This window comes from Xiphophorus hellerii, chromosome 22 (genome assembly GCF_003331165.1).
Source record: "Xiphophorus hellerii strain 12219 chromosome 22, Xiphophorus_hellerii-4.1, whole genome shotgun sequence".
Lineage (NCBI taxonomy): Eukaryota > Metazoa > Chordata > Actinopteri > Cyprinodontiformes > Poeciliidae > Xiphophorus > Xiphophorus hellerii.
In genome coordinates, this window is record NC_045693.1 from 14,247,821 (window position 1) to 14,261,455 (window position 13,635).

General features: G+C 38.3%; 1 protein-coding gene across 1 annotated transcript; it reads left to right on the plus strand.

Moving 5' to 3' along the window:
• Window positions 1–128: 128 nt before the first annotated feature.
• On the plus strand, window positions 129–11,906 carry vstm4a (V-set and transmembrane domain containing 4a). Its single transcript, XM_032553995.1, has 8 exons — window positions 129–419; window positions 2,508–2,957; window positions 8,935–8,988; window positions 9,069–9,176; window positions 9,295–9,328; window positions 10,036–10,175; window positions 10,635–10,702; window positions 11,342–11,906. The coding sequence occupies exons 1-8, from the start codon at window positions 371–373 to the stop codon at window positions 11,492–11,494; spliced, it is 1,056 nt and encodes a 351-aa protein (XP_032409886.1). The 5' UTR covers window positions 129–370; the 3' UTR covers window positions 11,495–11,906.
• Window positions 11,907–13,635: the final 1,729 nt, after the last annotated feature.

Here is a 13,635-nt window from a genome sequence, read left to right on the forward strand (position 1 = left end):
GCAAAGGGCAAACCCTCAAGATGAGATACGGCCATCATCTCTAAGTTCAGGGGTGTTGGGCCCTGATCCAACACCCACTCTCAGGAACACAGGAAATGACATTTCCTACGTTTAGCAGGACACAGAGGGAAAGACAGAGAGAGGTTGACGGAGACAGCTCAGAGGGGAGAGCGAGGGAGAGAGTGGGAGTTTCTAAGTGGGAACAGAGCTTTTTCTGTTTCATATTACAGAGAAAAGAGGAGAAAGAGGAGAGGAGTTAATGGTGGGTAAGGGCTCTGGTGGTTTGTGCAGCCAGCCTCTGTTTTGAATGTAGCTGCTTTTGAAAGTGCTGTGCAGTTGTCTAGGTTTATGGATTCGCTGACTGTGGAAAATGTACTTCTCTATAGTGGTCCTGGTCCTGACTAAGACTCTGGTCACAGGTAAGTTTACTTTGTTTGTAGCATTGAAGCTCAGCAGAATTGAAAGAAGGGGTGAAACCGAGTAGCAATTAGTGCACACAGCGACATGTAAAACAGATACCTCTGTTTACTTTTAGTATGAATACCTTATTTTTACGAAAGATGCAAAGGAAAAAACTTGCATGTTGAACTGTTTTTTTTGCATGCATTTAAAGTGATTCTTGTAAGTGCTAGACTTATGTTTCTCTTGGTTTTTGACAATAAATCAAGACAATCATAAATCACATGTATATTTCACACAGATTGATAAAGTCTGCATGACTTGACCCAGCGTTTTTAAATTGACTGGGCCACCTCTTGGCCCAGTCAAGAGGTGAAAATGTGCCACACATGGAAAGGTAATTCTTATTTAGCAAAATGTTTTAGACTTAAGAAAGTTTTGGTATCTATGATCAATCACACATTTTGTACTAAAGTTGACAAGTAAGCTTTTTCCAGAAGCTTGAACTGCCCATTAATATGTCCTAGAAACCTTTTCTGCTTATGATGTTGCATTATATAATGTTGGACCTAACCTGGGGCAGATTCCCAACTGACATAACAAGAACAACAACAAACAAAAAAGCAGCAGCAGATGTTCCAAGTTATCCCGCCTGCTGGGATTGGGTTTTACTGCACAGAAGATCAATGTTTCCCACCTGTAGCAAATCTTTGCCTGTCTAATCACACTTATTGACTCACATTCTGTGCGACCCTGCTTCCATCAGAAGAAAACAAAAGTAAGCAGGGGAAAAAATAACAGTTGTGCAGAACGTATGACTGGTTGATTTCCCTCTTGACCAGAATTGCTTCTTAGCGGCACAGGCAAAATTCCCTTTTGGTGATGGAAGACACATATAAGCAGAGCCAGTCATACTTTATGCTTTTGACAGCATAAATCCTTCAAGCCACTGTGGGTGTGTGTACAAGCCTAGTTTGTGTAAATGCTACAATTAGCTGTAACTGTCAGGGAACACATTGTTATAAAGAATGATCTCAGACCATTCCAAGGGGAGCACATTTTCTACTCCTGTAATTTACTAATTGAAAAAAGCAAGAAAGAGTCACGCAAGCTGAGTCATTCAGTGACTGACTGAAACTATGGCAAAAGAGTGTGTTTTTGAACACTGTACTTTTTTTTATTAAGACTTTAAGAAACAAAACATAAATTTAAGTGATACATGAGGAAACCATTTATTTTTAAACTCAACTTTAATGAAATTTCTCCATAATTTCTCAAGATCTTTTAAAGTTTTTCTCTGGACTTCTCATTCTGAGAGAGCGATGAGTATTTTTGTTCTCTTCTCAAGTTACTTATTGACACCGTTTTCAATTCTTGTAATTTCTTGCAAATTTAAAACATCAACAGTGTGCTGTGCATTTGTATTCAGCTTCCCCTTTATTCTTAAAGGTTTGTTAGTAAACATCAGTGAACAAACAGCACGATGAAGACCCAGGCACTCTGGGATAAAGTGGTGGAAGTGGAGAAGTTGTCAGGAGAGTGAGGCTATAACAACATCCTCAAAATATACATTTTTTGGCCAACAATCTTCACATCATGGATGCAACCAAGTACAGGAAAATCCTGAAAAAGTAAACTGTTGGAGGCTGCAAAAGACTTTAGACTGTGGCAGAAGTTCATCTTCCAGAATATTAAATAATCTAAAACATGCAGCCAAAGCTATAGTAGATTAGATTACATCTTCATTACATATACATATGCTGAAATGGCCCAGTCAAAGTCCAGGCCTTAATCCAATTACAATCTGTGGCAAGACTTGAAAAGATATTTTCCCAGACGTTTTCTATCAAGTCTGTCTTAGTTTGGGCTACCTTGCTAAGAAGAATGGTCAAAAATGTTAGTCCCTTGCTGTTAAAACTTGTAGTTGCAACTGCTTTAAAAACTGTTTCTACAAAGTAATGTCTTGGTACGGAAGAACACAAATACACTCATGTTTCAGAATTTTTACTTATAGACATTTTATAAACCATAATTTTCCTGTTGCATGCAGTGTAACAAGCATTGAATGAACTGTTTATGTGAACTCTGCTCTGCTTTTTTGCCAACAGAGGTATGCCACACCCTGAACGTGACGGTCACCCCTGGGCCTTTGGTCTTAGTCGCAGAGAGAGACAACTTGACTTTGTCCTGTCTGGTGTCTGAAAAAAAGTGGAGCAACAGTGTCCTCATTCTCCGCTGGTTCTACTTGCCTTTGACTCCTCCGACTCTCAGACCTCCTCCTTTACCGACCACTTCTCCAACTGCACTCCCACCCTCTCAGTTTCTGATTGTAAGGATAGGGATCAAGAAGATACAGCAGTATGGGAACTACAGCCGCCACTTCCCCCAGCCAAAGTTTCATTTATTTGACGATGAGGGGGGAAAAGTGTACCGGTTGCTCATCATCAATATCACAGGGACGGATCAGGGCTTTTATAGCTGTAGAGTTCAGGAGATCCGAAAATACAAAAACACATGGAGAGCCTCGTCCAATGGCTCCAGCACCACACAGCTGACAGGTAACTAAAAAATAAATTTCAGCCTCTTTTTCCTCTATAGTTAAAACTTGGTTTGCATAGAAAAAAAAAGGCAAACGTACAATAGAATAGAAAAGAATCTGAAAAAGAAATGGGACTGCTTGGAAATATTTCCAGTTAAAAAAAAGAAAAACACAGTTATAGTTTGGAAACTAAAGGAACACCTCCCACTGGGTAAGGTAGCACTTTAACACTGTTGGCTATTAAAGAGCAGCCTGTGTATCTGAATAGATAGACTGACTAATGAAACCAGGTTGTTAAACTTCTTACTCTATAACAGAGCAGAAGGCGAAAGCAGCATAATATTGGGCAAAATAGGCACATTTATTTAAAAAAATGCAGATCAGTACTGAGTATCTTAAGCTTATGTATCAAAATCTTTATCTAATCAACATTAATTGATTAGATACATTTACAGTTAATTGTATTGTAAATTGTGGCTTCTAATCTTCTATAGGGTTTTTTCATAAATACATAAAAGAAAATGTGACATTTTTACATGTATTCATCATACCATGATAATTTCTTGCCACTCTATGCCCATGTCAGTAGATAACTCTCATGATGTCCATAAAAGGAGACATCATAAAAACACCATAAACCTAAGAAAATAGGATTTTATTTAAAAGCTATTTATGGACCTTTGACCTTTTGTTGGGTTTCCACTGAACAGATATTCAGTCCAGAAGAGAAAGATTATTAAGTTTCACCACCAACAATCTGTGTGATACACATACTGTGAAAAAAACAAGTGAAGCAATTTTAATCAGAGTTTCTAATAGAAAAGTACCATAAAATATTATAATGTTGCCCATATTTATGGCAGAGTGCTCATACATGTTCCATTATCAGTATGTTTCACACAGTAAGATTAATGATGACACAAACTCTAACCCGTTTCCTGTGAAAATAATCAATGGCTTCTTTGTAAATAACTCCCCAATGCAAACACACAAGGACAGTTCAAACATTTATTAAATAGTGTTTAAATAAACTACTTTTAGAACTGCATGGTGGTGTCGTTAGTAGCGCTGCTGCCTTTCAGCAAAAAAGGTTCCCAGCCTGGGAGCACAGTGGTTAGATGTTCTCCCCATGTATGGTTTCTCTGGTTTCCTCCCACAGTCCAAAAACATGACTGTTAGGTTAGATGGTCTGTAAATTGCCATTAGATATGCGTGTGTATGCATGTTGTTTGTTCTGTGTATTTCTCTGTTGCCGTGTGATAGACTGGCGATCTGTCAAGTGTGTACCCCGCCTCTTGTACATTTACTGCTGAAGTTAGACTCAAGCTCCCCTACAATTCTTTTATTTTTTTTGTGTTTGGAGTTGATTTAAGATGAGATAAGTCCACTTTGGTCCTAACCCCCTTTGGACTAGTTCTGAGCTTCAGGCTCTTGGCTGCAACTATTCTGGGTTTATCCTTAATAAAGATGCCAAGGGAGTCATTTACTTCGTGTAAAATTTGATCTCACTTCAAAAATCCTTCCTTGCAGAATCATAAGTTTTGTAATTCTCTCCTGGCATTGATTGAACCAAATCTTGTAGTTTACATGACAAGTTAAGGCGCATATGGCTAATTGGGTATTTCTGGATGTATGAGTAACAAATCTATGCCACGCTTCTCTGTTTATCCAATCAGGGTTCCCTCACTTTTCCTCTCATGTAGGAGGAAGCGAAGCCTCCTGATCTACTGACCCCAGTGGTCAACAGCTCAAACTGTATGCTTTCTTTTTCAGTGTAGAAAAAAAACCATTTGGGGAAGCTTTTAAATAAAGTTAGGGGTTAGTTTTGGTAGATAAACACTTGATTAAAAGCTGTTGTTTGTTACTGGAACAGTTTTAATTAAAATTCAGTGATCACATAATCATCATTTATGTGATCACCGTATTTTACGCAGTATGGGAGCAATTTACAAAACTACCTTTGGCATTTTCAAAGAATTATCAATGAGCCCAACAGGTCGGTTCATTTTTGAGAATTTCATGGTAAAAAAAAAAGAAAAAAAATATATAAAATGAAAAAAAGCCAAGAAACGCAATGTTTTAGAATCTGACTGTCATAACTTTGTCAATTTTTAGACTAAACAGATTAACTGTAATTCAGACAGCATGACAAGTTATTTCACATTCCTACATATATTAATAGAAAAAGTGTCCTGCACCATCTGGCCTCTCTACAGGTGTCTGCTGAGCACTGCTCTTCAACAAATCGCAGAAAGCAAAGGGGGATTTCCCCTATAATTATCCTGAAAGAATTTGTTTAGAACTGAATGCATCCTGTTGAGACATATTCTTCTTCTATTCTATCAATACAAAACTGGTCCATATTTTGTTTTTTGTTTTTTTCAGAAAGAGCAAGAAAAACCAAGTGTTTTTCAAGTAGCTGCAGGAGGAATTGGACTTGAGTGTGAACCCAGTTCTTAGGCATTTGCATCACAAAACAATGATCTCACACAGCCAACAGCATAACTGTATGAATATGAGGGGGAAAAGGTAATGGTGCTGAACTGGCAATGTTCTTGAACTCAAATGATGTCAGCATTCTGGGATAACTGCAGTTTTAAGTCACCAAGACTCAGAAATATTCCTGGAGAATTAAGTTTCAGCTGCTTTAGCCATGGTCAAATCCCCCAGAGATTAAATGGACCCTGAAGGATTAAATGAGGTAATTTAAAAAGCACGTAACAGTAAATAATTCTCCACAAGACTTTAACTGAGATCATGACGGGACAGTCAGATTTATTATACAAAAGTAGAACTTTTATTGGAAATCTTAAACATTTGGCTGTTGCCAAATGTTTATCTGGTGAAGTCCATTTTTATACAGTCAGGAAAACTCAAATGGGGAAAGCGCTACAGATTTAATCACATTAAATGTGACTTTAATGCCCTTAAAGTCCCATTTTTAAAGATATGATTAATCCAGGCATCATTTTGTGGTTTGTATCTGATGAAAAGCACAGCTACATTTTCATGTGGCTATACATGGCCAACTTAATATTGTTTGATTCCTAAGCTTCTCATACTGTTTGGACTTTTGCACATTTTTTTTGTAATATTCAGAACAGAGGACCCAAAATTTCAGCCAGGCACAAAGTGGAAACGCAAATGGTTTATTGATAGTCAGGGTATGGGACAGGTAACCACCAGCATTAGGATAGGAACCGCTGAGGGCAGAGAACCAGGTTAGTGTCTTTTAATCTTGGGTGTCAAGGCTCAATAGAGAAAGCCACTAACCTTCTCAAGGTGCTGTGGAGAACAGGGCAAGGTTCCTGGTTCCTCAGGGAAGTGGTGGTGAGCAGTCATCTCAGGGCTTGGTTGTAGAGAACAGAATACCTCTGCAAGATGGAGACTGATCCAGAGGGTAAACACTGGTAGCAGGTAATGAGCTTAGGGGAAAGTCAGAATTCAGAAGTCAGGGAACAGAAACAGGTCAGGCACATCCAGGGGCGAGGCAGAGAGGCAGGAACAGGGTCGTGTCCAGAAATCAGAAGCCAGTGAAGTGTCTGATGTGGGCAAGGCAAGGAAATCCAGGAGGCAAGAAACGTGGTCATGAGTGTGGTTAGGCAAAGGCAGTAACGCTGGATATCTACTCACACTGAAGGGTTTCAAAAATCTGGCACCATCTGCCTGCCTGAGAGCTGAGTATAACTGCTGGTGAACAGGTGGATGACATGAGCCTGATTGTGCTGCAGCGCAGCAGCATGCAGGTGAACCAGATGAGCTTGATTGGAGAGGTGAAGGCTGAGGAGAAAAACAAAGCAGGCAGACAGGCCAGAATCATGACATTTTTTCATCTTATACCTACAAACCTCTGGGTTTTTTATTGCAGTTTTGTGTGCCCAATACAATTAGCCACACAAAATTAGACCAATTAGACCAATGCACAGTAGTAATAAATGTAAAAGCTAAAAGAACATCATAGATAAGAAGTGTAGCCATCCTTTGTTGTTGTTTTGGTGAAAGCTTTTTGGAGTATGTCTGTTTGAACAACTAGAGACTGATATTTATGTCATTTAGTCTTAAAAATAGCTCCAGCTTTTAGATTGGATGATAAATGTCTTGCCACTCTTTATAATTCAATTCATGTCCAGACTTTCACTAGGCTCTGTGGTGACACGAATGTGTTACAATCTTAATGATTTCATTGTAGCTTTGGCAGTATGTTTGGTCACCCATATTTGGCCTGTGGCAAACCAAAAAATTATTCTCTTAATAGTAGTCATCTACTACTCTCCTCTTCCACAAAGGCAAGATTTGTGGAGTTCAAGGGGTATGAAAGCTTTTGCAAGGCACCGCACATTTTGCTTATTTTTTACTAGAAAAGCATAAAGGTTCAGGTCAGACAGAGCCATCTGACAACGCCCTGCCCTATATTCAGGGCAAGCTTAGGAAGCCACGCAACCTCAGGCATCCCAGAGATGCATTGACCACAGAGCCAGGAAACACAAGAGCTGATATTATAAGGGTAAACAATGGCGAGAATAAAAAGCTGTAATCCAGGGAACCCCTTAGGTTCCAGTTTTCAACCTTCACTCAACACTTAAATTTAGGAATTATTCACACCCCAAAGATTCTGCCACACAAGACCAATGTTTGCTTTATTACATTCCCAATTAAGCCATTTAAACCAAACGTTTGAATGCTGTCTGCTACTTTTTGTATCAACGGGCTGAATCTCTCTGAGCACTGGCTTTAGATTTACAACACTTTCCACATCTTCACTTTTCCTTTCTGGATGAGTGCAGATGAGCCAACAGCTGCAACATGTTCATTCTGGGCTGTATATATATGTTTTAGCATAAACGTGGCGCCATTTGGTGTACAGTCAGCATTTTGCAGACACATCTGTATAACATATGTACATATAACAGCTCCTGATAGCCAACCTGTTGACCTCAGACTGTGTGGGTTAAAAACAACCATTTCTCAACTTGAGTCTTTATTCCATCAGCTGAGCACCCAAAGTTCAGACTCAAGAGGTTATTCATATGCATATCCATTTATTCACAAAAGGTCATTAGAGACTGGACAAGTGGGGTACAGATTATGCTACAGAAATAAATTAAAAGTTTTTACTTTTACTAGCATCTTTTTGCTGTATGTTTTACCAAGAAAAAGCATCTTTATAACATCAACAATGTAAGATGATTTTGAAGTTTCTACGTCTAACTCTTTAAAAATAAAAAGAGTGAATTTGCTGTGTAAATGTAAAATAGTTAAAATAACTTTTTTCTTTTCCGATTTTTTAAAATAATGTAGCTTTTCATGCCACATACTTGTACATGACAAAAGTTTGTCAGTTTTCAAGTTCAGTCAATACAGTTTGCAAACAAGTTTTTAAGAAGAAAATCCCAACCACATCATTCCTCACACAGAACATAAAACAATATGCAACTTTACTTACAAAAAAAAAAACAAAACAGAGAAAGTTATTAGATGGCAAACAAAGCAGATTTGATTTTGAATGAAATCTAATGGTCTGGAAACAGATCTGACCAGGGTGGACCCCGCCTCAAGCCCAATGTCCAGAGTTATTTATATATGGATGAATGGATGAATGGATGGGTGGATGGGGCTGGAAATGATTGTGAAGTTAATCTGATTTAATGCTTTTTTTGAATATCTTTTATGTGTATCAACAAAACAACTGTGAAGTGACAGTCAAAAGCGAATACACAGAATAAAAGAAAATCTCCTCATGTTTATGCGAGAGCAGCTGCCCAGTGAGGCCTGCAGCTTTGTGGATGTCCCCACTGTGGGTTTGGCCGATGCTTTTGAGCAGTTTTTCTTTTTTTTTCTTCACAGCAGTGGTTTGGATATTTCCATAAACCACTGAGGTTGTCTGCTCCATTGGGTCAGTGCCCACAGACATCAGCAATTTATAAAGATAGACTTGGAAATTTTATGTTCTTTAAGTGCTGTGTTCTGCTGACTTACTGCAACGTTTGTTTCTATAGTGCACTTTACTCCTGAGGATGGCAGCAGCGAGGGGCTCTGGGTTTTATTTGCAGGTAATGTCTTAAATCTCTAGACCTTCATATAACCTTTAATCATGCATAACCTTGACAATATTTTTTTGTCTCTGAATCAGATGTGTATTTGTGTGCCGTGTTGATCTGCTCACTGGGCCTGCTTTCCATCTTTTTGTTCTCCCTCGCTTTAACATGCCAGTACTTCCACAGGAGACACAGATTGAAAGGTAAATCCACACTTTTTTTCTCTACAGCAACTAATATGTAAAAAAAATGAAGTGTCACCTGTAGCTCTTACAACAAATTATTACATTCACAATGATCTTTCTTCTGATTTCTCCACAGCCAGTTATCTTTTCGTCAAATGTCCAGAAAGCAGGTACTATGTTGTTTTTTAAGACACTTACAAAACATTTTGACAAATCAAAATGGTAAACAAAATGAACATTTAAATGTTTGGTGCAATCATACATATCTCTTATCATACTCGTGAAAGGTCATAATTAGGTCATTCCTTTTTTATCACTTTGCAGTTGTAATCCTGTCTTTCCATCAAAACAAAGTCTATAGGTTGCTCGAGGAACAATATGCTTAAAGGATTTTTAATAGAAGTCAGGAGGACTGAAGCATTTGTAGAAGATATTTTGTCACCAAGTTATTTTCTAAGCCTAATTAAGCAGAGGATTTTCGTTCTCACTCCTGTGCAAGTCTCAATCTTACATGTTTGGGGGTTTATTTATTTTTTTACCAAGTTAGCAAAATAAAATTACATTAGGTAATGTGACATTTTGGTTTTACAGACCTTTTTTTATTTCACTACTACTACAGCATCTCCATGAAATCAGGAAAACATGTTACTGCAATACTGTTGCTGAATACTGCTATGAAAAAATAAAAATCTATATCAAGAAAGGCAAAATCTATCCAATAGGTTAAGAAATAATAGGGAACAACAGGGTAGATCAGTATGTAGCTTTAATACAAGAAAACAAAAGGAAACAAAAGGCTTAAACATCCACTTTTTATAGGGAAATTACTTTTTATAGGGAAATTACGGGTGATCTACGGATCTTCTGTTCTTTTCAGTTCTGGGGAGACTGTTACCAGCTCCAGCAGCTGCTCCAATTCTCCCCCAAGAACACGAAGAAAAGAGACAAGACAGCAGGTTGACAGAGGACCAAAACTGACACCATCTGAAGAGCCACTGTTTCAGTCACCCATCAGAGGTATAAGATTGTGTTTTAACTCTTAGAAGTAACTACATATGCCTTCAGCATTCAGCCTATTTACCCTGTAGATCCTGTTGAAAAGCCATTATCTCAATGTGGATAAAAGTAAAAGATTATTAGAAGAAAACTTCTCCAGCTCTGAATGAAAAAGAAAGCTTGGTTCAGTTTCTCTTCTCTTTCTTGCGGTTAAATTTCATGTCTCATTCCTAACACATGTGGAAGTATTAAAAAGTCCCAAAGGGCAGAAAGAGGTCAAAGCCCACAAAAAAAATATCGCCAACTAAGAGCAAACATTAAATCTACGCCGAAAGACTAAACCATGGTCTTGTTTCACTTCTAAGCAACATCTTGCTTGAGTTAGACGTTGACTTCAACACACACAGTGACATTTGTGGATTCAAATCTCCAGGCTGTTGTTTTTCACACAATTAAGTTTCTCACATTCTGTTCTTGCAGCGCCTGTCGCAGCAAAGAGACCTCAGAAGCCCAGAAGGTTGAAGACTCAGCCGAGGAGATCTGCTACCGTAAGTCCTCTGTCTGCTTTCTGGATGCCATAAACACTTGCAGCGCTTCATTATGCATTTTAAATTTTTTTTTTAAAAGATGTTTTTCCTTTTATTTTGTTCTTCAAGAGCAGATTTGTTATTGAAATACGCACAAGAGGGAATATGTTTCACGACCGCATGATTGTCTACCAGAGTTTATTGCCGTCGCTTCATTCAGTTATGAGCTTGATAATTCTATTTAGCATTATTGCTTCAGAAACTCAATTATTTACTTAGAGTGCTTCATTGGTTTAATATCCACAATGAAAGCCTCAAACGAGTACATTCAGAGGCAAACTAACTCAAAATCAGGACCACCAGTGTCTCTACTTGTGCTGTACTTGAGATTTCGCTGTGAAAAGGAGCACCGGAGATGTAAACGTTCACATGCGGATCAGATTAGTGCAATTAGAAAGATCTGAAGGTGCTGAATAGGACTCCTTTGGCAGCAAATGTTTTCAAGTAAACTGTATGTTCCCAAAGCTCCTGCAAAAACAGTGAACGCATAGTTTCTGCAGCTGACGAGATGCTTAGCGGGAGAATGCTGAACAGACTACGTTTCTCATTTGCGTTATCTGCCAGCTAAATTCCTCTCTTGTTTTTCTGTTCCTCCTCTAGTCCCGAGTTTCACATGAAGACAGCCTGACATACGCAGAGCTGGAGTTAGTCCGACCGCGGCAGGAGCCACCAGTCTCTCCCAGCCCTGACGCCACACCCTCCAGCTCCGACACTGTGTATGCTCAGATCCTCTTCCAGGAAGAAAAGCTATAGACCTGGCAGCTCAGCACCTCCTGGTGAGGGCAGAGATCCAGTTCTCCACCCAAAACTGAACTAAGCAGCATCTAAAGGAACATATTTATAAACTATGAGCATGATATTTAGCTGTTTTTGATGAAAGACGCCATGTTTGAGGGTAAGTGAGTGGTTTGGAGTGTGCTCTGTGCAGGTCAAGTCCTGCACATCTATTTTATTGGGGCCCTTTGCTTATTGACGTGGTCACTGGCCAGTGAGTCTGTTGTTTATAGCCCAGATTTACTGTCAACTATTGTCTATAAGCCTATGAGACTGTGTTGAAATAAACTATTGTCTAGAATTTCTTTTTTTACCGCAGCATCATGTCACTTTAACAATCAGCTTTTTAAGCAAACTCATTATTACTGTATTAAAACTCAATATTATTATATGCTGTGGTCTGAAGTCTTTAATTTAGAAAAGTGCAGACTGAAATAATAGAAATACACCTAGCAAACAATATTGCATAACCGCCTTTTGTTTCTACAATGGCAAAAGATACACTGGATTAGGTGAATACAATTCCAGCATTACATTCCTATGCATCTGATAAGATAACTAATAATTATTTGGGGAATGTCAAAATATTCTTCTGCATGACCGTCTTTGAAACCTCACATTTCTACCTGTTTTTCCAGTAGGATTGGCCATGGGTGCAACTCGCAGCAAGAAGTAAACCGGTTTATTTTGATAGCTGATTGTACATAGTGAGACATACATAGTGTGTTTTTTAGTTTGTAGCTAAACTAAGTTTCCTTCTTTGTGCCTGTTATAATAATCACACATTTACTGAATTAACAGTGAGAACCTCTGTGCTTTATGAACTCTTTGGTGCTACACCTATAAATAAGTGAAGATTAATATGCCACTACAAAAGAGTGTATTGAACATGCATAAAAAAGAACCTGGATAATTTCTGAAACAGGAGGTTAACCAGTAACAGGTAAGATATTGACATCCTATGACCTTTTAACAGAACCCAACTCCAAAAATTCAATCTTTTGTCAAGTTACGCAGACACTATGTCTATGGGGATGATAATTCATCTACAGGGTTGAAATGGCTCCAACGTATGAAAGTCCAATCTATTTTGTCACAAAAATGTATATGATTTCCAGGTCAAGAACAAAGTTATTGAAAAGGTTGCCTATTGTTGCTGTTTTGGCTTTTTAACAGTAGAATCCTTCTAGTTAGATTTATGCAATATAGTGTAAGCACCAATGTGCTGCAGGCTTAGGTAGCCTGAAAATATGGTGCTTGAATATGGTAATTCAATCATTTTATTGCACTTCCCCCCGATATGCATAATCTGTGCATTAATATTACAAATTATGAAAAATTTGCAATATATTGTGCAGCACTACTTTCATTTCCTCACATTTAGAAATTGCTGGAAATTATTAGAAATTACTGCATTTGTTACTCTGCCAAAGATATCTATTATTGGACATTTTTTCTTTGTGGAAAACAAAGAAATTGACTACGTTCATTAGAGCATGAAGGACTTTTCTCGGTATTTTTTATCTGATTCATGACACAAAAAGCCAAAGACCCTCCTCTTGGGTCATTGTTTTGATAAATCTTTCATAAAATACCAGAAATTAGTCCAATCAGCGTGTAAAACTGACGTTTTAAATACAGAAAGCAGTACATACAGGGAAGGTGAAGGGTGCAAGGCAGTTTGTGAAGGTCAGTGTGAAGAATGGAATGAAGATGGAGGTGCCTCCAAAAAGAGAATGATGCACATCTACACTCCTTTTATAGCAAGTGGGAGAGAGACAGAGAGACCATCATCCCCCACGGTTCACACTGACTGGGATGAACCCGCTAATGACTACATTTATTCAAATTAGACTAATTGTAATCATGGTTAATAATTAGCTTTACAGTGCATTATAATTGGGTTAGGCTACAAGATGGTTCTGCCTAGGTGCAATAATTTATTTGATTTAATTATTCTGAGGAACCCAGTGGTTTGACATCTCATATCATAAAACCAGCCGTGTAGAGAGAATGGAGATGGCTGTTGTCTTTAGAGAAGGTCAACGCTCGCTCTCTGGGAAAATTATGAGGACTATTTTCCACTCTATTAAGCCACTCCACTTAGCACAATTAGCCAC